This window comes from Octopus sinensis, linkage group LG10 (genome assembly GCF_006345805.1).
Source record: "Octopus sinensis linkage group LG10, ASM634580v1, whole genome shotgun sequence".
In the NCBI taxonomy this organism is placed as follows: domain Eukaryota; kingdom Metazoa; phylum Mollusca; class Cephalopoda; order Octopoda; family Octopodidae; genus Octopus; species Octopus sinensis.
Genome location: NC_043006.1, coordinates 1895491 through 1922307, shown reverse-complemented (window position 1 = coordinate 1922307; position 26817 = coordinate 1895491). Strand labels below are relative to the sequence as shown.

Below are 26817 nucleotides of genomic sequence, written 5' to 3'. Positions count from 1 at the left end.
TGTATTCTATTGCCTCGTCATTTACCTTTTCTAATGACCAGCCATTGGCCAACGAGTGTCAGAGATGGCATCATTAATGACCAGAAAAAAAGAAATGTTATTCTTGCCACAAAAAGTAAATATACAAAGTCATGTATGTGCTGCCATCTTTGACTAGGAACAGCTGTTGGCTGTTGGTCAAACATGGTACCTGGCCATGACGTAGAATCACTCTGCTGCATGGGAGAGATTGGTTTCATCCAAATCAGACAGGTCAGCTGTGTTAAGGTCCATTTTCTAGGTGAATGCACATTTAAGTAATGAGGCTCAAAAACAACAACAGTGAAGTACAGAAGTGGAAATGTGGACGTTTCAGGGAAGCTCACCCTCTCCCTCAGCATTACTTTTTGTGATTGCATTAACTCATCCAACAAGCATACTTAGAAAATCCAGGCCTATCTGTGAGCTTGCTGAAATGAGGGTGGAAATAAACAATTTGTTACATTTGCAGGAAAAATGGAAAAGACTTGGATTCTCTTGTATAAACAATAAGAATATTTAGCAAGACAAGGAAGGTGCTTGATACAAAACTAACAGAAAGGGATGTCATCGAGGCAATAAAAGTGTGAGTCATGTCTGTGTGTGTTTTAAAAACAGGCAAAGACAGAGCTACAGGAATTGGGCAGAAGAACTAGGAAGCTGCTCCCAGTGCATGTTTATAAGCTTACCAAGAAGAGGAGGAGGTAGGAGTTTGTTAAATGCAGAAGATTATTATTGCTGTGATAAACTATGTTGTATATAGCGAAGAAAGAATGTTATCTGTGGCCAGAAATATTGAAGTAGTCACTGAAACAATAAGTGAATGCAAGAACAGAAGGAAGAATAATAGAACAAAAAGTTGGAAAGAGAAAGAATTGCATGGTCAGTTTATGCAACAGACTATGTTGGAAGTGAAGAATGCTGCTTGTGGCTGATAGATGGAAACCTGAAATGAGAAACTGAATCATTGATAATAGCCTTTCAGAAGCTAGTGATTAGAATGAATTTGATAAAAGCAAAGATGATAAAACTCAGTCAGAGAGCAAACGCTGAATGAGTGGAAAAGGGGAGAAAAGTATTAGCCATTCCCAAGTGAGTGTAGTATGCTAGTGCAAAAAGAGTATAAATGCAAGCATTTAAAAGTGTTAAAAGTGTTAGCAAACTTTGTGGATAAGAAGTGACCATAAAAGTAGTATGAATGCATGCTAGAGACTTTGATAGTAAATGATAATTAAAAGATTTTATGGGATTTCCCCTTGGAGACTAAGCATACTATTGAAGCAAGGAGACCAGATATGATTATACTCAACAGAAAAACCAAAGTGTAAGATCATAAATTTTCAGTATCACATGATAGTAAAGTGGATATCGAGGTTATTGATAAAACTCAGAAATTTCAGGACATAACCTGAGATTGTAGAATATGAGACTGAAAACTGTTGCTATGGTAACTGGTGCATTCAACATAACAGCCAAACTGCTACCTGAGAGGTTGAAGGCCACTGGATTTCAGACATGTTTTATAGGCCTGTCTTAAAGTGCTACTCTGTATTTTGTAAGAATCTTAAGAAATACTTTTGAGATTTGAAGAGACGTGTCTTCATCAAACCTCAAGATTACATCCCTGCTAATTAAATTAGCATGCAGCAGCTTTTGTATATTACTACTACTACTACCACTGCCACCACCACAACCACTACATATAATAATAACAACAACAACAACAATAATGATGATTTCTGATTTAGGTACAAGGCCAGCAATTTTGAAAAAGGGGGTTGTAGTTGATACTGTCAAACCCAGTACTTGAATGGTACTTTATTGATGCTTAAGGGATGAAAGGCAAAGTCAGCCCCATTGTGTTTGATGCTCTAACAATTCTGACAATCCCCTGAACTCAACAATGACAATAAACAACAGTTTGAAGAAATAATAATAATAATAATTCTTTCTAATTTTGGTACAAGACCAGAAATTTTGGAGAAGGTGCAAGTGAATTACATTAACCCCAGAGCTCAACAGATATCAATTTTATCAATCCCAAAAGGATGAAAGACAAAACTGATTTTGGCAGGATTTGAACTCAGAACTTGAAGAGTCAGAACAAACACTCTAACAATTCTGCCTGCTCACCCCACTTTAATGGTTCCTCATTTAGGCAGAAGACTAGAAATTCTGAAAGGAGGGATTTAGCCAATTACACTGACCCCCAGTACTTAGCCAATTACACTGACCCCCAGTACTTGACTTGTACTTTTTTTATTGATCCCCTGGAGGGATGAAAAGTAAAAAAAATGACTTTGGCAAATTTGAGTTCAGAATGTAGGGGACTGGAATAAATGTTGCAAGATATTTTTTTCACAACTCGAATAATTTTCCCAGCCTTGATTCCTTAATAAAATAAATAATAATAATCGCTTCTCACAGAGATACAGGACCTGAACTTTTGAAGAAGAGGTGATAATTATATCAACCCCTATAATTGATCGATACTTTGTTTTATTAACACTGGGGGGATGAAACACAGAACTGACTCCACTGGGATTTGAACAAAGAACATGAAAAACCAAATACCACCAGGTGCTTTCTTTGATGCTCAAACAATTCCACCAATCCTCTGACCTCAATAACAATAATAATAACCCTTTCTACAATAGGAATAAAACCTGAAGTCTTTTGGGAGGAGCAGGGCTTGTTGGTTATATCAGTTCCAGTGCTTAACTGGTAATTATTTCATCAACCATGATAGGATGAAAGGCAAAGTCAGCCTTGATGACATTTGAACTCAGAACATAAAGATGGACGAAATATGCCAAGCATTTTGTCTGACATGCTAATGATTCTGCCAGCTTGCTGCCATTAATCTTTCTACTATAGGCACAAGGCCTGAAATTTTTTTTTTTGGGGGGGGGGAGCTGGTTGATTATATCATCTCCAGGACTCAACCACGAAAGGATGAAAGGCAAAGTTGACCTTAGTGACATTTGAATTCAGAGCATAAAGATGGATGAAATGCCACAAAGCATTTTGTTCTGCCAGTTTTCCACCTTTAATTCTTTCTGCTACAGGTACAAGGGACAAAATTTAGGAATGATTTGCTAATTGAGTACATCAATTCCAATGCTCAATTGGTTCTTATTTTATCAATTCTGAAAGGATGAAGGTCAACCTCAGTGGAATTTGAACTCAAAATGTAAAGAGCTGGAAGAAATGCTGCTAAGCATTTTGTCTGGTGGGCTAATGACTCTGCCGTCTTACCTTGATAAAAACAATAATGTTGCCATGTTTGCTGAACTGAATATAGTAGCTAAATAATGGTAAAAACAAGGAAAATACCAAGACTTAGCAAGGGAAATGGGAAAACTGCAGAAGGTTTCTGAAAAAAGGAATTCCAGTAGTTATAGGTGCTCTAGGTATACTGTTACCAACAGACCTGGTAGTTTCCTTAAAGAGATCATCATCATCATTGTTTAACATCCGCTTTCCATGCTAGCATGGGTTGGACGATTTGACTGAGGGATAGCGAACCAGATGGCTGCACTAGGCTCCAATCTGATCTGGCAGAGTTTCTACAGCTGGATGCCCTTCCTAACGCCAACCACTCCGAGAGTGTAGAAACTCTGCCAGATCAAGGTTGAAGCCTGGTGCATGGTTCACCAGACATTATGAAAATTGCATTAATACAGAAATTTGTTCTGTTAACGACAGTAATGATTGTTGAAAAGGTCCTTGATATCTGAGGAAACTAAATTTGATCCCTGGTATTTTTTGATCCCAACTGCAACACATTTGTGCTTACCAATAAATGATAGTAACATCTACATAAGATACATTATTATATAATTTATATATCATTAAATGGATATATTACTCTTTTACTTGTTTCAGTCAGTTGACTGTGGCCATGCTGGAGCCCCGCCTTTAGTCGAGCAAATTGACCCCAGTAATTATTCTTTGTAACCCTAGTACTTATTCTATCAGTCTCTTTTGCTGAACCGTTAAGTTACGGGGATGTAAACACACCACCATCAGTTGTCAAGTGATGTTGGGGGGACAAACACAGACACACAAACATATACACACACATACACACATATATATATATATAATTACATAATAATTGTGCAGGTGGCACGTAAAAAGCACCCACTACACTCACGGAGTGGTTGGCGTTAGGAAGGGCATCCAGCCGTAGAAACACTGCCAGATCTGACTGGGCCTGATGAAGCCTTCCAGCTTCACAGTTTCCAGTTGAACCGTCCAACCCATGCTAGCATGGAGAACGGACGCTAAATGATGAATTATTTCTAACAAGGGTCCACATTTTAGGGAGGGTACGGTTAATTTGAGTACCCTCCCCTCACACACACATACACCAACTAACTGACGAGTACTTTATTTTATCAAACCCTAGAAAGATGAAAAGCAATGTTGACCTTTGTGGAATTTGAACTCAGAATGCAAAAATATATAAATAAACATAGCTAAATATTGTAAAAAACATTAAATCCAGTGCTCTATTAATTCTGCCATTTATTTTACAAAACACTAATAAAATAAAAGTGAATTTAACAATGGGTGTTATGCATTGAAAGCGACACTGACTCTTATTTCAATGCTAAATGCAGTTTTACAACAACAACAACAACAGAAAAACAACAGGTCTTTGGAGGAGAAGTTACAGTTGATTTAATCACTCTCAGTATAATTGTTGGTATTTAGTTTATTAAACTTGGAAACATTTAACCGTTTAGCATTCACATTACTCTGTTAAATGTAATGCTTATTTATCACATTGTTTTGAATATACCATGCATTATCTTGCAGCTTTGAAATTTTGATGATGGGATCATTATTTTTAGAATGACATTGTAGGGTAGATGTGAAAGGCCAATTCTGGCTGGTTTAAATGCTAAGGGGTCAAGGGAAAAGGAATTCTCAAAGGGCTTGAACTAGAAATGTAAATGGATGCAACTAAATACCACATCACATTTCTGGCAATTCATTATTCATATGTATCATCATCATCATCATCATCATTTTAAATCCTCTTTTTCATGATCCCATGGATCAGATGCAGTTTTTGAGGCAGATTTTCTACAACTAGACTTCCTTCCTGTTGCCAATCTTTACCTGTTTCCAAGCAAGGTAATATTTTCCAATAGTCAGATATGATTTTGCAAAATATTGGAAATGAATAATTCACTTGTATGACAGTGACACTCACATACAATTGGCCAATGACCCCTGTCCCTCTCAAAATTCCTTGTTCTTGCAGGTTATTTGGTGACCCTGCCGGTGCCGGTGCCTGTTAAAAAGCATCCAGTCCAGACTGCAAAGTGGTTGGCATCTGGAAGGGCGTCCAGTTGTAAAAACCTTGCCAAAACTGACCTTGCCTGCGCTTGTGCCATGCAAAAAACACTTAGTCCACTCTGCAGAGTGGTGGGCGTTAGGAAGGGCCAGCATAGAGGACAGGTGTTAGATGATGATGGTGATGGTGATGAAACCCAAACATTCACACACATCTATATACAGGGTTATTCAAAGAGAATGAACCAATTTCATTGCACAATATTTTAATAAGGAAAAGCAAATGAAAACTCCAGCCGAGTCGCAAGTATTTACTCCCAATCAACTTTTATTTCCTGTCTTATGAGTGTTCAATGTGGCCACCACCTGCAGCACGGCCAACATCAATGTGATAAGAGGATCCCTGCCACACGCATATCACGATCCACTGAGTTGATCGCTGTTGTTATTTGATGTTTAAGTTCACAGAGGTTAGCGGGTAGCGGTGGAACGTAAACACGATCTTTTACATGAAAAACTTTTACAAGCAAAAATCACACATGGTGAGATCTTGGGACCTCACAAGCCAGTGGATCATGATATGCTAACACGCATCTGGGAGGAATCCTCTTTTCGCATTGATGTTGCCCATACTGCAAGTGGTGGCCACATTGAACACTTCTAAGACAGGAAATAAAAGTTGATTGTGAGTAAATACTTGTGACTCAGTTGGAGTTTTTTATTGCTTTTCCTTATTAAAATATTGCATAATGAAATCTATTCATTATTTCTGAATACCCTGTGTATAAAATTCTGTGTGTGTGTGTTTCCTCTATTCACAGCCAAACTGCTGGATCAATCTGTACCAAATTTGGCATGGTGGGTTTTCATTACTTAGGGAAGGTTCTGGCAAGGGCTTACCCCATCTCTCTATGACCCTTCCGATTCTTTTTTCTGCAGTATAATACCAAATTTGGCATGAAGGTTTTTCATTACTTGAGTAAGGTTGTAGGGATGTTAAATTTTGGCCCTTACCCATATAGGGGGCTGTAGCCCCCCTCCCACTATATGACCCTTCCAATTTTCTTTTTTGCAGCAGTATAATAGTTTCACTTTTATTCTTTCACTTTTCATAAGACTATAGTTTCACTTTTATGACTCCCGCGACATCCAGCCGTAGAAACACTGCCAGATCAGACTGGGCCTGGTGCAGCCTTCTGGCTTCCCAGACCCCAGTTGAACCGTCCAACCCATGCCAGCATGGAAAGCGGACGTAAACGATGATGATGATGATGACGTCTGACTACCTTACACTTCACTTCCAGATGTAAACATAGAAAAGCCCTTTCGCCCGCCAGCTTTGTGCAAGTCCTCAATTAGGAAACAATTTCCAGTTGAGTGATTTACATTCAACACTACCTTAATTTCAACAGGCCACATCTGCAAACTGCCCCAATACTGTATTTCCTCTTCCCTCTTTCTTTCTGTTTGAACTTTTACAAAATCTATAATTCCTGTACCAACACTCAAAACACTTAATTTTTTCTACGCAATATACACTGTAGGATATATTTCAATTCATACAATAAACTTTATAAATTTTAAAGTTCAATATTCCTGTGACATAAGTTAGAGATATTGACATGAGTTATTCAAATGATTGTTCGTGGAATGGACCTAATAAAATCAGCCAGGGGACACTTGAGATTTCATATCAGAATCTGATGTGACCATCTCTACTTGGATATTAGTCTTAGCTCAGATTCGAAACCGACTCTACATTTCCACCTTAGCCATATGGCCTATTGTTCTGTCAAGAACAAATGCATATTTATGTGTACCCCCCCCCCACTCATTCTTAACCATTTCCATCCCATGAACAGTTGAAATGAGGGACCAACATTAAATTATCCATTGTTAGAGTAGTTTTTCTACCTACTAAGTACAGTATCTACAACATTCACCATGTGTGTGTATGGGTTTCCTCTATTCACGGCCAAACCACTGGATCAATCTGTACCAAATTTGGCATGAAGGTGTTTCATTATTCGGAGAATATTTTAGGGTTTTTTTCCCAGTGGTTTTATTCTTTCATTTTCCATAACTCTAGAATAAATACCAAATTTTGCATGAAGGTTTTTCATTACTCAGGAAAGGTTCTAGGCGGTCAAATTTTGGTACTTGCCCATAGGGGACTGTAGCCCCATCCCCCTATACAACCCTTTTCTTCTCTCATGGGCAATTATATGTAGGATGTTCGCGAGTTGGAAGTCCCAAAACTTTTTTTATTTGTATTCCAATTAAAGGACATATATATACAAAGTAAGATAGGGGTTATGGGTGTAACCCACAATGCGATAATATTTATCCAATATACTGTTGGCAAAGTACCCAGATTCTTAATACATAAATGTTTTTAATTGCAATGCAATTAACTCACTTATTGTATTAAACGGGTGAAGGTAAAGAAATATTTTTACCGTAAATTTATAATACAAATAAGAAAATTCTAATATCTGAAAGTTGATGAACAAACTAGTTTCTCCATTTTCTTATTTGTATTATATATCTATACATATAAATTTGACATGGGCAATTCTTTCTTGTCTTGGGATTCACGGTCAAACAGCTCGGAATTGCACAAAAAATTACACAGATGTGTAGAATGATCCGGTGGTGATGCTGAGCTTGTATTTTTTCATAGTGCCCATGGTTACCGAGATAATCTACTATAATAATACTCTTGTGTTTATGAATGAGAAAGGAAGGGGTGATGTCATACTTGGTAGTGGGATGATGAAAATTGTATGCTGGAAAAAATAAATCAAACAGCATTTCAGCTCTGTGTGAATATATGTGTATGTAAAAGGTGGGGTATGTGAATGTGTGTGTGTGTGTATGTGTATGTGCACGCGAATGGAAGTGAGATGGTTCATCTTTGTTCGCTTAGTATTTGGGTTTATTTTTTGATTTGGTTGAATCTTGGTTGTTTTTTTTTTGTTGGTCAGTTACTTTTAGTGTTTTGACGTAACAAACACCATCCGATTGTGGCCGTGCCAGCCTCGCTTGGCCTCCGTGCCGGTGGCACGTAAAAAACACCATCCAAGCGTGGCCGTCGCCAACCTCGTCTGGCACCTGTGTCTGTGGCACATAAAAAAACACCATCCGAGCGTGGACGTTTGCCAGCCTCGTCTGGCACCTGTGTCGGTGGCACATACAAAGCACCCACTACACTCACGGAGTGGTTGGCGTTAGGAAGGGCATCCAGCTGTAGAAACACTGCCAGATCTGACTGGCCTGGTGCAGCCTTCGGGCTTCCCAGACCCCAGTTGAACCGTCCAACCCATGCTAGCATGGAAAGCGGACGTTAAACGATGATGATGATGATGACAGAAAAAAGTCATTCTAAAATTGTTTTTTAATGTAAGCATGCCCAAACATGTCGAATGCTTACACAGAGCAGGTTTTCAGCCACATCATCCAAACCAGGGGAAACCAGGCTTAGCTGCAAGTATATGTGTGTATATATATATATATATATATCACCATCATCAGCATTTAGCATCCATGACGTCATGGGTTGGACAGTTTGACAGGATGTGATGTGTTTAAGGACTACATCATACTCGTGTCTGCTTTAGCATGGTTCCTACTGCTGGGTGCTTCATACAAGCTTCTTTCAGTTTTAATTAAGCAAATCTACCCACAAGGCTTCAATTGACCCAGGGCAATACTGGAAGACATTTGCCCAAGGTGCCATGCTGTAGAACTAAATCCAAAACTCAGTGGTTGGGAAGTAAACTTCTCAATGGCACACCCATGCCTCCACTTATAAGCCACGCCTGAATCTACGAATATTTAGATATAATTGTTTAACATGTTTTTCCCATGGATTGGTTGAATACTTCTTGAAACATTATTTTGCAGCTAAATGCCCTTCCGGTTCCAGACCATTTTCAAATAAGGGACATTTCATTCCAGTTATCTTCAAAGTTGCAAGATGACTTTTTTTTTTTTAACAGGATGTGTCAACATGTCACCAGTTTACCTTCTGCCCAAACTGTTTCATATGAAGACAATGTAAACTTTCACATAGAATCCACCCCAATATCTATTATGTTTATATATCGTCATTATGTCATGGTGAAGGCACGTGGTTTAGTGGTTAGGGTATTCGGCTCGGGATCATAAGATTGTGAGTGTGATACTCGGCAGAAGGTTGCGTCCATAAGCAAGACAATTTATTGGGTTGCCGGGAAAGTTCTTGCCGATTATTAAAGGAAAGAAAAAGGTCAATAAATACCTGCCATTACATTTTTAATCAACCAAATATGAACCATTTTGTTGCACAATGTGTCTCCATCTTTCCTTTACCTTGAAAATACCCTTTTCCCAGAACTGAGGTGGTTTCATGGCAAGGAATTCATCAAGGTATCTTTTTACGTCATCCAAGGAATTGAAATTTTTACCATTAAGACTTTTCTGCAGAGACCTAAATAAGTGGAAATCCAAAGGAGGAATATCTGGTGAATATGGAGGGTGGGGTAAGACATACCAGCCAAGCTGCAGCAATTTTTGTCAGATCCCCAAAGCATCAAGTAACGAAAATGAACTTTCTTATCTTCCATTTTAAAGGGTTACAGAATTAACACAGGTTATAGGAACATAAACCTTCTTCCATGAAAAGAAATCTTAAACTGTGCTCTAAATGGAGGTGTAGTCAAATCCTATTTTATGGACTCAACCATGTTCTAAAATAAGTCGAAAGTTAAGCTACTATACATCGGCACAAACTTTCCGGACAACCCAATATTTCACACTGCCCCAGTCCACTCAGCTGGTAATAATGAGTTGTACCTGCAATTCAAAGGGTCAACCTTGCTATGTCTTGTGGGATGTTGAATCTCCCTAAGAACTACGTCAGGGATTTGCATGTCTGTGGAATGCTCAGCCACTTGCACGTTAATTTCACGAGCAGGCTGTTCCATTGATCGGATCAACTGGAACCCTCGTTGTCATAAACTGATGGAGTGCAACCTTTTTTCCACCCCCCCATGCTGCTTTCAGTTAGCTGAGACATCTGCAGCACAGTGTACCACATCTATTGTGTCCCCTTGTCATCCCCTTTCAAGAGGTCCTTAAGATCTGTGCCTGAAAAGAAAAGAAGCTTTCCCACTGTTGATGGTGGATTGCTTGATAGCTGTCTGCACCTGAAAGAAGAAGAAGAAGAATCCTGATTGTTTGAAGATAGTTGAGAGGTGCTTACATTCGGTTACCCTGCCACCGCACATGGTACTTAGACAAGTGGCTTTCTTTCTTTTTTGTATCTTTTAGTCAAGAGGGAAGGAAGAGTTTATGATTATTTTACAGGGCCTCTGGACTGCTGGAGGACAGGGAGGAAGTTATCCTCAAACTGGAGTTTGGGCCCAAATACTTGCAACAGTGGATATTGTTACTCAAGGTGCAAAGTGGTGATGCTAAACTAAGCAACAGATTAAGTGTACCATCTATGAAGATGGTAGTTTACCGTGACATACATCATCATCATTCTAATACCCACTTTTCCATGCTTGCATGGGTTGGACAAAGGTAGCTGGGGCAGATTTTCTAGAGCCGGATGCCCTTCCTGTCACCAACCCTTGTTTTCAAGAAAGGTAATATTTACCCAGGGCCAACCTTGTCTCTGCAGAATATTGGAAATGAATGGCATTCATTTACAACATTTATGTGATGTCATATGTATATGTGGCCAAGTGGTTAGTGTGTTGCATTCATGATCGCCAGACAATGGGTTCAGTTCCTGGACCAAGCAGTGCATTGTGTTCTTGAGCAAAACATTTCATTTTACATCGCTCCAGTCCACTCAGCTGTAAATAGGTATCCCTGCGATAGACTAAACTTCCGATCAGGAGGAATACTGACTTGTTTGCTTAGCCAATGGAGTGGCATCATTTGGAAGCCAAAAACCAAGTAAAGTGCACTGTGACCAGCGATGTATAACATGCGATAGTCTGGTTGATCTCATACACACCATCATTATCATCATTTAATGTCTGCTTTCCATGCTGGCATAGATTGGACGGTTTGACTAGAACTGGTAAGCCAAAAGGCTACACCAGGTACAAAAACAAAGTTGACCTTGGTGGAATTTGAACTCAGAATGTAAAGACAGACAAAATGCCGCACACATTTTGCATGGAGTGCTAACAATTCTGCCAGTTTTATATATATATATACATCATAACATATAATTGCCAGCCAAGTGTGGTTTCCTATACAGGAAAGTGCTACTGATGTTTATAGCCCCAAGAAGAAATCTCCTCCAGCTGGTTAACGACACACATTCTGTGTCTGCAGTCACAGAATGTGTGTCATTAGCCAGCTGGAAGAGATGCCTTCCTAGGGCTATAAACATCAGTAGTTCTGTCCTGTATAGGACACCACACTTGGTTGGCAATTATATGTTATGATTCCATATTGCTACTGCTTGCATCCCGCTCAGAGATGTGATCGCGTGTGTATCATTGGCAATTTTTTTCCTCCGTCTTCCCTTCCTTGGATCTTTCCTTTTCCTATGTTTCTGATGAAGAGCTCCGCTCGAAACATTAAAATCCTTTCTTTCTTTCCTTCTTTCCTGAGCGTCCAATAACACTATACTTGTTCCACATCCTCGCGTTGCTGTGTTTTCTCTGTGTGTTTCCATGTTTGGATTAACTATATATATATATACTAAGCAATAAAGGGTTTAGCAACGAATTGCCTTACCACATACCGAATTTAGAAATAGCAGTCAAAGAGTTATAGCTATTTCTTCTACTAAAAATTGCTGTTTTTACTGAGATCTCCCTTTTTAGTAGAAGAAATAGCTATAACTCTTTGACTGCTATTTCTAAATTCGGTATGTGGTAAGGCAATTCGTTGCTAAACCCTTTATTGCTTAGTATTACTTAAATTTTCCTCAAATGAGGCTTTTACATGCCGAAGACTACTTGGTGTAATTGATAATTATTCCAAATTAATTAATTTCACCCTTCATTATTACGGATATATATATATATATATATATATGCACATACATACACAAATATTTATAAATAATTTGTAAACATAAAATAATTAAAAAACAAAACAAAAATAGTATTTAGTACAAATGATAATTTCTCTCATTTCTTTTTTTATTAATAAGTAAGAAAATAATTCTTTAATAATAATAATGATAAAATGAATAATAGTTTACACATTTTTTTCTCCATATATTTTTTTTCTATTTTCTTTTCTTCTTGTTTTTCTCCATATATTTTTTTTCTATATTCTTTTCTCCTTGTATTTGTTTATTTTTTTCTTTTCTTGTTTGAATTTGAAATTGTAACCCTAGCAACACACTCATGCTGCCTCCTCATCTTCATCGTCTTCATTGGCTGCTGGCTGTAGATTTAGAGTTTTCTGCCCACCTTTCATACGTACAGGATCAGGCATACGGAAAATTCTAGACATTGGGTAATTTAGGTGGCTGTCAAAGAGAAGACAATAAATATATAAACTGCATGACACGTATTGAACACACCTCGTTTTCATTGCAATGCACACACGCAACACACACAAGGTTCATTCCAGAAGTTTTGAGACTTTTTTCTTGAGAAAGGGAGTTACAGCTGTCTTAAATTACTGTAATTTTAGTAGGCACAGGAGTGGCTGTGTGGTAAGCAGCTTGCTTACAAACCACAAACCACATGGTTCTGGGTTCAGTCCCACTGTGTGGCACCTTGGGCAAGTGTCTTTTACTATAGCCTCGGGCCGACCAAAGCCTTGTGAGTGGATTTGGTAGACGGAAACTGAAAGAAGCCTGTCATATATATGTATATGCATGTATGTGTGTGTATATGTTTTTGTGTCTGTGTTTGTCCCTCCAACATTGCTTGACAACCGATGCTGGTGTGTTTACGTCCCCGTAACTTAGCGGTTCGGCAAGAGAGAACGATAGAAGAAGTCCTGGGCTCGATTTGCTCGACTAAAGGTGGTGCTCCAGCATGGCCACAGTCAAATGACTGAAACAAGTAAAAGGAGTAATATCATTACTATTCATATTATAAGCTAACCTGCCAACTTTTTTCCCCTTCCCCCAGATTGAAGGAGAAGGCTTTGAACTCCCTCTCTCCTGGTAACCAACTACTTGACAGAGAGGGGCATCAAGACTGCCTCCCACCCTCTTACAGTCCAGACTTTGCACCCTGTGACTTTTGGTTGTCCCCCAAAAGCTGATTGAGAACTTCAGAGGAAGTTGTTTTGAAGACAAAGGAGGCCACAACAAAAGGGCCCTGGACACCTTCACTTTGGAAGACTTTCATGCAGCCTTCACAAAGCAATTGGAGTGCTGCCACAACAAGCGCATTGAAGTCAGAGGATTCCTACTTTGAAAAAGTTCAGAGTTTTGTACTTTTTTGAAATTAGTAAATGAAAAATGTCTGAAAACTTCTGGAATGCTCTTTGTGTGTGTATATGTGTGTATGTATATGTATATATATATGTATATATATATTATATATATATATATATATATATATATAATATATATATATATCATCATCATCATCATCATCATTTAGCGTCCGCTTTCCATGCTAGCATGGGTTGGACGGTTCAACTGGGGTCTGGGAAGCCAGAAGGCTGCACCAGGGCCAGTTTGATCTGGCAATGTTTCTACGGCTGGATGCTCTTCCTAACACCATAGAAACATTGCCAGATAAAACTGGGCCTGGTGCAGCCATATCATATATATATATATATATATATATATAATATATATATATATATATCTCCAACCTCACATGACTGATTGATTTCTACATGCTCACCAATGAGAATAATGAGAGAATAATATCTTTTTAATGACATCCAATCAAGTGAATGTTTACAGAAACTAATGTTTGTCATGCAAATGAATGTAAGTCAGCAGAACCCATATTTCCTTTAATACAGGGGTCTCTAATCACCGATTCACAGACCAATACTGGGCCATGAATCATTTGGCCCTGGGTTGCACAGAAGGAAATATATTTTGAAATTTCATTTCTTTTTATTGACTGTTGTAGTCTGCAGGGTGAGTCTGTGTTATATATCTTTTACTTTTTACTTGTTTCAATCATTGGACTGCAGCCATGCTGGGGCACTGCCTTGAAGAATAATTTTATTCGAATGAATTGACTCCAGCACTTATTGTATTGGGTTCTTTTGCTGAACTACTAAGTTATGTGGATGTAAACACACCAACACTGGTTGTCAACTGGTGGTAGGAGATAAACACAAGGACACCCACCCACACACACACATATGATGGGCTTCTTTCAGTTTCCATCTAGCAAATCCTCTCATAAGGCTTTGGTTGGGCCAAGGCTATAGTAGAAGACATTTGCCCAAGAAGCCACGCTATGGAACTGAACCCGGAACCACATGGTTGGGAAGCAAGCTTCTTACCACACAGCCATACTTGTGCCTATGTAAGAATTAACTTATTTTTACTCTTTTACTTGTTTCAGTCATTTGACTGCGGCCATGCTGGAGCACCGCCTTTAGTCGAGTAAATCGACCCCGGGACTTATTCTTTGTAAGACCAGTACTTATTCTATTGGTCTCTTTTGCCGAACCGCTAACTGACAGGGGCGTAAACACACCAGGATCAGTTGTCAAGCGATGCTAGGGGGACAAACACATACACATATATATATATATATATATATATATACGACAGGCTTCTTTCAGTTTCCGCCTACCAAATCCACTCATAAGGCTTTGGTTGGCCCGGGGCTATAGCAGAAGACACTTGCCCAAGATGCCACGCAGTAGGACTGAACCCGGAACCATGTGGTTGGTTAGCAAGCTACTTACCACACAGCCACTCCTGCGCCTATTTTGTGCACACTTTGTGTTTTGTTATGCTCATAATTACCAGGTCTGTGGAAAAATTTCCATGCATGAAACTGGTCTGCAATGCAAAAGAGGTTGCAAGAAGTTTTACTTTCAGAGCTGCATCAGAGGTTTATTCTCATTTTATTTTTCCACTTTAGTCTTATAAAGTTACAGCCTCAAAATAATAACTGTTTGTTAAGCACGCTTCCAGTGGATTATAATTTGCTTAAATGAATTGAGATTTACTCTGTTGAAGTCTTGTGAGTTTTGATGCCAAATAGATTAGTGTCCCCATGAATGCTATTCTCTGTTGAAACCTTTTTGAGGTATTAACTCATTCTCTGCTTGTGGAAGAGGCAGAGCCAGGAAGATGTGGGATGAGGCAGTGATATACGATCTTCGCTTGTTGTGTCTGACGGAGGTGACGACAAGTGACCGAGACTTCTGGCAATTTACTGTGCTTGTGAGGACACGTTGAGTTAAGTGAAGCTGTGGTCATGGCCAGTGCCGGTGACATGTGTAAAAGGCACCTGTGCTGGTGACAAGTAAAAGGACCCATGCCGATGACGTGTAAAAGGCGACTGAGCTAGGGATACCTAAAAGATATCTAGTACACTGTAGTTGGCATTAGGAAGGGCATCCAGCCATAGAAACCAAATGAAACTTGGAACCTGGTGCAGCTATCCAGCTTGGTCAAACCATCCAACCCATGCCAGCATGGCAAACAGATGTTAAATGATGACAATGGTGATGAACTGTCCCCTCAAAAAAACATTAGCTGAGTTGGATATAATTTCTGAAGTTTGGTATGCTTGCCCATCTTGGTTAGTTTTATGTCCAGCCTTGTGAGACCAATGGCTACATGTTCATGCGTTTTGTTAGTGTAGGTGTAAATGCAGTCAGAGTCAGCTTTCATAGTCAGCAAGCGAGTGTGACATAAGATGTACCATGTTTTTGATAGTTGTTTTAGGCGTCTACATAGTTGGGAGCAGACACATAGGATTAATTACATAACACAGCACCTGCCCTTCCACCTTCTTAAATAAAATGTTATATAAATAATTTATTGTTTGATAATTATTGTACATGATCTGAGTCCCAACACCTTTACTCTCATGGAACCCCCCCCCCAACCCTCACTCATGACCCAGAGCAGTGGTTCTCAACCATTTTTTGCCCACTGACCCCTTTGAGTCCTATTTTACTCTACTGGACTTCCATAGCCATCTGATGAATATAAAAAAAAAAATTTACTGTATTTTTTCAATTAAAGAATTATTAGGAATTGTATTAGAAAAAATTGTTAAAAAATATTTTGTGATTGTAGAAGTATAACCAATTGATTGCAGAAATTATAACAGGAAAACCTTATATGGACTCTGGCCTACAACCGGAGACCTAGAGGAACATCCAAGATGTGAAGGCTGGAGCAAGAAACAGATGCAACAGCAACTGGTTGGTAATTGCAGACAGCAGCATCATGAGATGAAGTGTCTTGCTCAAGAATTGAACTCATAACCTAAGCATCATAAACTGAACACCTGAACCACCAGCCCATGTACTTTCACATGCATGTCTTGTTTGCTTCTTGCTTGATGGAGCTGGGGTCATCCTAGGTTTAGCGGTCCCAGAAGGGTCATCGTGTACAGAGCCGATCAGGTCTACCAGTGCTCCCCATCACTGGGAGTCCCATGCCAGCCCCTCTGCATCCTCTGAGATGATGTCGAGCCTCTGGAGATCTTCTTTAGACACATCCACCAATCTGGTGTGGGGCATCTTCCAGCCAGCAGCCATGTTGAATGAGGAGTAAGGCCTCGATAAGATGATCTGGCGGGAGGCAGAGGACATGACTGCACTGGTGCATGCAGTGGATAACTGCCTGTGCTGGTACAGACACATATGCAGGTATAAATATGCAGGTATAAATATGCAGGTATAAATATGCAGGTATAAATATGCAGGTATAAATATGCAGGTATAAATATATTATATAAATGACCAAAAGTGTAGGCATGGCAGCATGTTTAAAAAGTTAACTCAGCAATCATAAACTCCTGAGTTCGACCCCCCCAGTCACAACACCCTGTACAAGTATCTTTTCTTATAACCTTCAGTTGACCCAAATCTTGTGAGAGAAACTGAATAGACGGACAGTGTGTGGAGAGGCCTAACGGATGGATTGTGACCGTAATTGATAAGTCTGCTCTTGTTACACACAGGGTCAAGGTGATTCTGTCTGAGATGTTAATACAAATGATATGTATCTAAGACAGATAGAGAGAAATTGGTCCACCAATGGGACTCAGATCATGTACAATAATTATCAAACAATAAATTATTTACATAACATTTTATTTAAGAAGATGGCAGGGCAGGTGCTGTGTTATGTAATTAATCCTACGCTGACTCCACAAAATAATATTATCTTCTTTACGGAGATGAAAGGGCAGTTACCATATTGTGTAATCAGTCCAGTGATAACCTCATAACCAATAAAGACATGTGGTATCTATTTGAGGAAATGGAAGGGCAGGTACTATACAGTGTAATAAGAACCACGATGACTCCAAAGTGATAGACACGGATTTAAAATCTTGTCAAGAGGTTTGGAGTTGAAACATGATAATGCAAATTGTTATCATTATGATTTTTTGTTTTTCATGTTATTACCTTGCCGTGTTCCAGTTTTATTTTTTAAAAGAAATATTCTACTGAACATTATTCTAATTCCTGATGTCAACTATCGACTGGTTAGTGCCACTGGTCACAGGTGGAGATGTGACACATGATGCTCACACACAGAGTTCTGTACAAACTATCCTCTGCACCATCTTCATTGTTTCATTTGCCAGCTTGGACAGGTCTATCTGAAAGTCATCTGATTCACAAAGCAATTGCCCGAAGACAGATATTTCTACATTGTTATTCTATAGTGTCTAAATGTTTTTATAAACAGGTTATCTGAAACTAACCCAATTTCTGATATCTTTATCAACTGATTACTATTGTAAGCCACATACGGTTTGGGGAAAGAAAGGCAGACTCAGGTGTCTACCATATACAATGGCCATGTGTTATGTTCTCAGGTTCCTCTGTCAGCTGCTCTATAAGGTTCAATACCCTGAGATCTTATCCCATCTTTTTTCATATCTCTTTGGTCTTCTTCCTCTCTCAAGTGCACACACACACACACACACACACACACACACAAATTTGAACAAAGACGTAGCAGAACTAGGAGCACAGAGACAGTTCACTTTGTCAGGTTCTGGCAGGCCTTGAGAGAAGCTTTGAGCTAGAAGTGAAAATGCTTGGTATATCCCAATGCAGCAGATGGTAGGCAAGTGGTGGTGGTGGTGGTGGTGGTGTGTTTAAGGCTTAAATGTGCAGCTGGTCATTGTGTAAATGTAAATTCAAATTTGAGCACAACAATTTGTTGTTTAAAAGTCGATGTACCTCCCAAAGGAGAAATCCAATTGGTGAGAAAAGCTGAGGGAAATGTCTCATAACTAATGAGGGTTTCAAATTTTGACACAAGAGGAGGGGGAATAAGTCAATTACATCAATCCCCAGTATTCAACTGGTACTTATTTTATCAACCCTAGTGGTACGTAAAAAGCACTCAGTTCACTTTTCAGGGTGGTTGGTGTTAGGAAGGGCATCCAGTGGTAAAAACCAGACACAGTAGCCTGGTGTAGTCTTCTACCTGGCCAGCTCCTGTCAAACTGTCCAACCCATGCCAGCGTGGAAGGTGGTTGACCTCGACAGAATTTGAGCTCAGAACATAAAGATGGACGAAATGTCACTAAGCATTTTGTCCAGTCTACTAACAATTCTGCCAGCTGATTGCTTTTTCCTTCAGTCATATTGGACACAGAAAATAGCTTTTGGCCAACCCTGTGAGTCTGTCGCTTGCTGCAAATGAATAATAATATCTTTTTGAAGGAGGAAACGGGCCAACATCAATATGAATGTCAGCGGCATCATCATCCTCATCATCTTTTAATGTCCATTCTCCATGATGGCAAGGGTTGGACGGTTTGACTGGAGCTGGCAAGGAGGAGAGTTGCACCAGGTTCCATTCCTCTTCACCCAGGGGCAATATGTCGTAAATAAACTGTTGGTGGAGTGAAATTACTACATGAAGTGGTGGTAGTGAATGGTGGGATAATTTAGCATGTTGGCAGCTAAGGTATACTCGTGTTTGTCATGTTCTTTGTTTTTCGTAATTGACCCTAAATGACAGCCAGTCAGTCTTGTGTAACACAGATTTCAGAGTCATCACCATTGTTACCATTTAACATTCATTTTCCATGTTGGCACCAGAGAATGGCAATGTGTGATGCCAAGTAGCTGAGATGAACAGCAATGTCACTCTGAGTTTGCGGCATTGCCTCAAAATGAACCATTAGCGACTGAGCCAACATCAAGAAGGAAGCAGCAACAGAACTGAGACATCACACATCTGACGTAAATTCACGGGTGTGGGCCACTTTGTCGATTGACCGATCTTGGGTGATGACATAGAGGCAACAATGATTGTATGAAGGAGTGGTTTTTGATCTATCAATGCTTTTGCAAAAGGCGTTCTTCAAGCAAGACAGAGAAAGATCTGTTTTGTAGCAAGACAGGGAAAGATCTGTTTTGTTGCTGTGGTGTGGTGTGGTTCAGTTGTGCCATGGAAGATTCCAGCCAATCAGAGCTGGAGGCATAAAGGACCTGGGTATCTTGGTGGATTCCTCCTTTTCGCTTTCGGCCCAGTGCGTCCATGCTGCCAACAAAGCACGCGGAATTCTGTTCTTGATTCGATGGTCATTCGGAATGCTCACAGCAGCCATATTCCTACCACTCTATGTCACGCTGGTGAGACCCATATTGGAGTATGGGATTCAAGCCTCTTCTTATATCCTCAAAGACATACAGCATCTCGAAAGAGTCCAGAAGCTGGCTACCCACATGGTTCATGGTCTCAAAAATTTGTCCTATGAAGAAAGGCTGAGTACGCTCGACCTTTATTCTCTAGAAAAACGCCGCCACCGTGGTGATCTCATTCTCGCCCACAGCATCATAAGCGGAAAGTGTAACCTCTCGAAAGAGCTGTTCTTCACTCCTGCTCCAGAGCGTTGGCTGCGGGGCCATTCCGAAAAGCTCTACCTGCGACGATTTCATCTCAATCGAAGGAGAGGAGCTTTCTCCGTCCGGGTTGCGGATCCGTGGAATAAGCTGCCAGATGAGATGGTGAAGATGCCGATGACCACTTTGTTCAAAGCCTCCCTTGACCTCAAGTGGCCTGAACTCTTTACACGAACACCACTCTGTACTTAACTCCATGTCCCCCTACATGGCCTTGCTATTTGCTTTTGAGCCAAATTAACTAACTAACTAACTAACAAATAAAATGGCAGTGATCAGCCTTAGCTGCAGGAACTCACGACAACAGAGAAGCGACAGTTTCAAATTAGTTGCAGATTTGATGGCATAGAAGCAACATTGCCTTCTTTGACATGTTACATTTTCTGTGTCCACCACAAGCAACTCATTTGATTAATATCAGCTTCCACTCTGCTTTATGTTCCTTGCTTGGCATGAAAAGCATTGAGCTGCAGCTAATGATGTTACGTTGACATTCCCTGGCAACGAAATTGCCCTTTGTTCTTTTGAAGATATGAGAGATAAGAAATTCTTCGACTGGAAAATAGGTAAAGGTCAATGACAGGAAGAGAATCTAGCCGTGAAACAATACTTCAACAAATGACAAATAGAAGTTGATGATTCCTAAGAACTCATGGAGTTGGTATTTTGTGCAGCAAGTGGGAATTCTTTGATTGCATAAACTTGATTTTTAAGCTGTTTCATTCATTCTGTGGTTGTTGCATGTTTAAAGAAATTTCGTGCAACTTCAAATTCAAAGTTGTTGGAGTTGATTGTAATGCTAATCTTTCGAGGCACTGTCTCGGGTGATGCTTGTGTTTTTGTTGCGGTTGGTGCTGACTATACAAATGTCATCGATGAAAACAAATACAGAATCCAGGTTTTTGACTTGTCAGCTGATGACTCATCAGGCCGAATGGCACCGTGATTGTAGTCTTGTTAGTATCAAAGGAATCAACTGGAATCTGGTGATAGGCATACTCTTTTACTCTTTTACTTGTCTCAGTCATTTGACTGCGGCCATGCTGGACCACCGCCTTTAGTCAAGCAAATCAACCCCAGGACTTATTCTTTATAAGAATAGTACTTATTCTATTGGTCTCTTTTACTGAACTGCTAAGTTACAGGGACGTAAACACACCAGCATTGGTTGTCAAGCAATGTTGGGGGACAAACACACACACACACACACACATATATATATATATATATGTATATATATATATATATATGTATATATATATATATATATATATATATACATATATACGACGGGCTTGTTTCAGTTTCTATCTACCAAATCCACTCACAAGGCTTTGGTTGGCCCGAAGCTATAGTAGAAGACACTTGCCCAAGGTGCCACACAGTGGGACTGAACCCAGAACCATGTGGTTGGTAAGCAAGCTACTTACCACACAGCTGCTCCTGTGCCTATGTATAAGACTAATTAAAAAATATTTTTCAATACAATTAAGTTGCAAATTCTTGTACAAGCAACAGTGGGAATCTGTCAGGTAAAATGATGCTGTTTAATGCTCAGCAATTCCCATGTGGTCCATAACTTTAATCTAGGATTTTCTGAGATACCATGTGAAGCACAGATGTCAAACTGCATCAAGTATTTCAACTCTTGTTTAGCAACAGTTTCATGTTCAAGCACACATCTTGTATGGGCAAAAACAGGATGTTGTCTTTTAGTTTTGATTTCATGCATAACATTATGAAGCACAGGTGCATTGCTTAACCCTTCAGCTTTCATATTTCTTTGTCAAATGTATTGCTTACACATTCACATTGCTTTCAATTAATCGTGCATTATCTTGTTGCATCAAGACTTCAATGGTGTGTTCATGTATTTCTAGAATGACATTGTAGGGTAGGTGTGAGAGGTTGGATCTCGTCAGTTTTAACATAACACAGGTAGAATATGGCCAGATTAAATGCAAAAGAGTTAATGGGGATCTAATGATTTTGACTTGGTGAGACATTTTGAATACACGGTCTGAGGTCCTGCAATATATCTAAGTGAACCGCCGTATGAGAAGGTTGCTTTGGCCGTAATATTTCTGTTGATACCCTGGGTTGGTAGTGTCGTCCACAAAGAGTGACGATAAAACAATAATTGTTAATGTTTTAAGAAATTAGAACTACTGACAGGATTGTGGATATCTTCAGTGTCAAAACCCTAAATCTAGATTTAGGGAGTGTCTATCAAATGTGATTGAGCTTCTATCAATGGCTGGTAGACGTCAGCCCATTTATGGTTGCTGTCTTTCTTCATGAGTTGACAGAATGACAGTGATCTCAGAGCTGGTATTTCATCATCATCATTTAATGTCTGTTGTCCATGCTGGCATGGGTTGGATGGTTTGACCAGAGGTGGTAAGCTGGAAGGCTGCACCAGACTCCAGTCTGAGTTGGCAAGGGTTTCTACAGCTGGATGCCCTTCCTAATGCCAACCACTTTACTTGCTGGGTGCTTTTACGTGGTACTGCATGGTCCCTTTTATGTGACGCAGCACAGGTGCCTTTATGTGGTATTGCATGGGCACTTACGAAATGAAATCACTCATTTGTTTTAAATTTGATAAAGTACCATATACATTGATTCAAGAAAGTTTCTCAAGACAAACACTGCAGATTTGCAGCTTTTGATAGAACGCCTACATTAAGTAAGATATATTGCATGTCGTCCCAATAACTCATTTCTGATTTGCTATTATTTCCAGCAGGTCAAACAACCAGATAGAGGCTCCCTTGATGACTTGTATGGGGTCTGATCAATAAGTATCTGGACTAGTGCTATAGAAACAAAACTACGACACGTACCAATTTGGCATTTAATCTCCTTCGAAGTAGTCCTCTTTGGAAGTCACACAATCCAGCGCTGTTTCCATTGATGGAAGCATTCCTGGAACTCGTTTTCTGGGATAATCAGCAGCTGCCTCATTGCATTCCCTTTGATTTCCCCAACGTCCTGAAATCTTACTTTCAAGCGGGATTTGATTTTTGGAAAGAGGAAAAAGTTGCAAAGGATGAGATCTGGGGAATACGGAAACTGTCGGAACTGGGGAATGCTGTGCCTAGTCAAAAACTGGTGCACAAGCTGCGCTGAATTGGCAGGTGCGTTGTCATGGTGCAACTGCCACTCACCAGACACATGCAATTGTGGCCTTTTCCAACAAATAGCATCTCACAAACACCAGAAAACGTCACGGTAGTACTCGTTTTCTGTCTGACCAGGTGGAGCATGATGAAAAATCCCCTTGTAGTCGAAGAAAATGGTCACATTGCTTTGATTCATTTGTGCTTTCTTCGATCTTGGAGATATTGGGGTCTTCCATTGTGAAGACCGAGCCTTTGTTTCTGGGTCGTAGCCACAGACCCATGAGTCATCACTTGTTAAGACTGTTTTCAAAAAGTTTCCATCATTCCCAACACAATCAAGGAGATCTTGTGCAACTGAAACCCGAGGGTCTTTTTGGTCAGATGAAAGCAGTTTTGGCACAAACTTGGCAGATACACATCTCATACCCAAATCTTCAGTGATAATGGATTGAACTGAACCATAACTAATCTGTACATAAAATCCTCTGATAAATCACGGACGGTGATCTGACGATTTCCCCTCACAGCTACACACACATCTGCAATGTTTTTTCTCAGTTCTGCTGGTTTTGGGTCTCCCAGAACGTTTGATATTTTTTCGGTCATACACTCCTCTCCGTACACTTTTTGCAACTTCGTGTAGGTTTCTGCCAAGCTTTTGGCAAAATTTGATGCAAATTCTCTGCTCAACTTTCTCAGTCACGGTCAATGCGATGATCACACACTACACACGTTCCTTCCAAGCACTGCTGTAAACAGCAGAAGCAAGCTAGAACGTTAAAGGTTAGTGTGCATGCGCTGTAGAGTTCAAGGTCAAACTGTGCCACGCGGCTTTACTCTGCCTGCTTTAGCTTCGTCACTATGGCAACAGTCTGGATACTTATTGATCAGACCAAGTATTTTGAGATATCAAAAGATAAAAATTCCACCATTTGCTTATCTAACTTCTCTCACTTTTTCTCTCTTTCCACCCCCGACCTTTATTTATAAATATTTTCCTTTTAATGGTGTTCTAAGCCTCATATACTTACGAATTAAGTATGATGAATCAACAGAAACAGTCAAGCGTTTGACAAAAATACCTTCAAGTATTTGATTTGGTTCTTTATTTTATATTCTAAGAACTCAATCAAGCATAGTATGGTTGTCTATATCTAGTGAAAAAAAAAGAGAAAAAAAAAGGAAAGCCCTTTTGTGCTTTTGTATGAAAATAATTCCATGACAAACACACAGCACATGTTGTTAAGGTGATGAAAAACCATTCACTGAGCTGAGAGTACAAGACAAACTAAATGAGTGTACTCCACTAAACCAGTTTATGTGGTAAAATATATATAAATAAATAAAGAAAGAAAGAAAGCAAGAAGAAAATAATAACACTGCAAGGAAGAGGTGGAAGAAATGTTGAGAAGTAGTAGTTGTGGATATATATAAAGTAGAAGTAGGCCAGAAGAAGTTTTGGCATGAAGTGGCTTGGTCGAATCTCATAAGGTTTGCTGTTCTAAATGAAAATGGTCCAAGACTGAGTTATCGGCCTAATTAAAACCATACATTAAATTATTGAGAAATTGATTAGAGGATATTTATGTTGAATTGGCAAAGGTGAATAATGATAATAATTCCTTTTAATTCTGACACAAAGCCAGCAATCTCAAAGGGAAGGGGAAGTCGGTTACATTGACTCTAGCGTTCAACTGGTACTTATTTCCTTGACCCCAGTACTCAACTGGTACTTATTTCATCAACTCCTAAAGGATGAAAGGCAAAGTTGATCTTGGTGACATTTGAACTCAGAACATAGAGACAGACAACATTCAGCTAGCCATTTTGCCCGATGTGCTAAAGATTCTTTGAGTTCACCACAATAATAATAATAATAATCGTTTCAAATTTTGAAACAACACCAGAAATTTCAGGTGAGAGATATGTCGAATGCATTGACCCCAAGTGTTTACCTAGTACTTATTTTATTGACCTTAAAGTCAACCTCAGCAGAATTTGAACTCAGAAAGTAAAGACAGAGGAAATGCCACTAAATCGGTTTCAAATGTTGGCACAAAGCCAGAAACTTCAGGGGAGTTGGGTAAGTTGATTACATTAACCCCAGTACTCAACTGGTACTTATTTTATCGACACTGATAAAATTCCTTGGTCTAGGAATTGAAACCACAATCTCACAATCATGAGTGCAACACCCTAACCACCAGGCCATTACAATAATAATCTTTTCTACTAAAGGCACAAGGCCTGGAATTTGTAGGGAGGCAATAGTTGATTACACTGACCCCAATGTTTCACTGGTATGTAATTTATTGACCCTGAAAGGATGAAAGGCAAAGTTGACTGCGGTGGAATTTGAACTCAGAGCATAAGGACAGACGAAATACTGCTAAGCATTTCGCCTGCTGTGATACGATTCTGCCAGTTTGCCAACTTATATAATAATAATAATAATAATCCTGAAATTTTAGGGGAGGGGCCTAGTCCATCACATCGACCCCTGTGCTTCACTGGTACTTAATTTATCGTCCCCAAAAGGATGAAAGGCAAAGTTGACTGTCCTTATCTCCACTGTAGCACAAGGTGGATGGATCTACAATACAAGACTGTTCCATTCCTCTAAGACTTGCACCATCTCATCTGTGAAGCCCAGTACTTGGATATCTAATCTCACTATTTCATTCCACGTCTTCCTTGGTTACCCTTGGCCAGAGACACCATCTAATATCAACTCCCAACACTTTTTTTAACATGGCATGCATCCTCCATTCACACTGCATGTCTCTGTACCAATGCAGCTGAGCTCTCTGGCATACATTACCTTAGTGCATGGGAGCACACATGCCCCACATATATGCGCATAATACCCATACAATAGCTTAACTACAATTGCCCTCAACTTTGTATGTAAATTCAATCATCATCATCATCATCATTTCTACTATTTGACGTCATTTTCTGTTTATAAATTCTTCCATCCCTATCACTGCTGGAAAACACCTTTCTACCACTAGAACCTGCACCACACTCAACACCACCACAACTGTCTCTTCATCTTACCACCACCACCACCACCACCACCGCAATCAGCAGTACCACCATCACCAGCCCTTTACCATCACTGAAAGTACGACTCACCTCTCATCCCCACAACCACCACCGCTGGTCCTAACCCCCACCACCACCACCAATGGCCTTCCACCCTCCATCCCCTACAAAACATAAACCCAGCTTCGTACACAGCTGGCATCACATCCACATCCTTCCACTACTCACCAGATGCAGCTGCACCGCCCACCCCGAACCCTACCCACCACCCTGCTCCGCCCACTCCAAAAGCCTGGTTCCA

The 26817-nt window shown here is 39.8% G+C and overlaps 1 protein-coding gene across 1 annotated transcript in view; it reads right to left on the bottom strand.

Annotated features, from left to right (window-relative positions):
* Window positions 1–12613: 12613 nt before the first annotated feature.
* LOC115216675 (structural maintenance of chromosomes protein 6) overlaps window positions 12614–26817 on the bottom strand; it is a 162248-nt gene continuing 148044 nt past the window's right edge. The window contains exon 27 of the mRNA XM_029786179.2: window positions 12614–12817. Coding sequence (XP_029642039.1) covers window positions 12691–12817 — 127 coding nt within the window. The 3' untranslated portion in view covers window positions 12614–12690. The remainder of the gene's footprint in view (window positions 12818–26817) is intronic.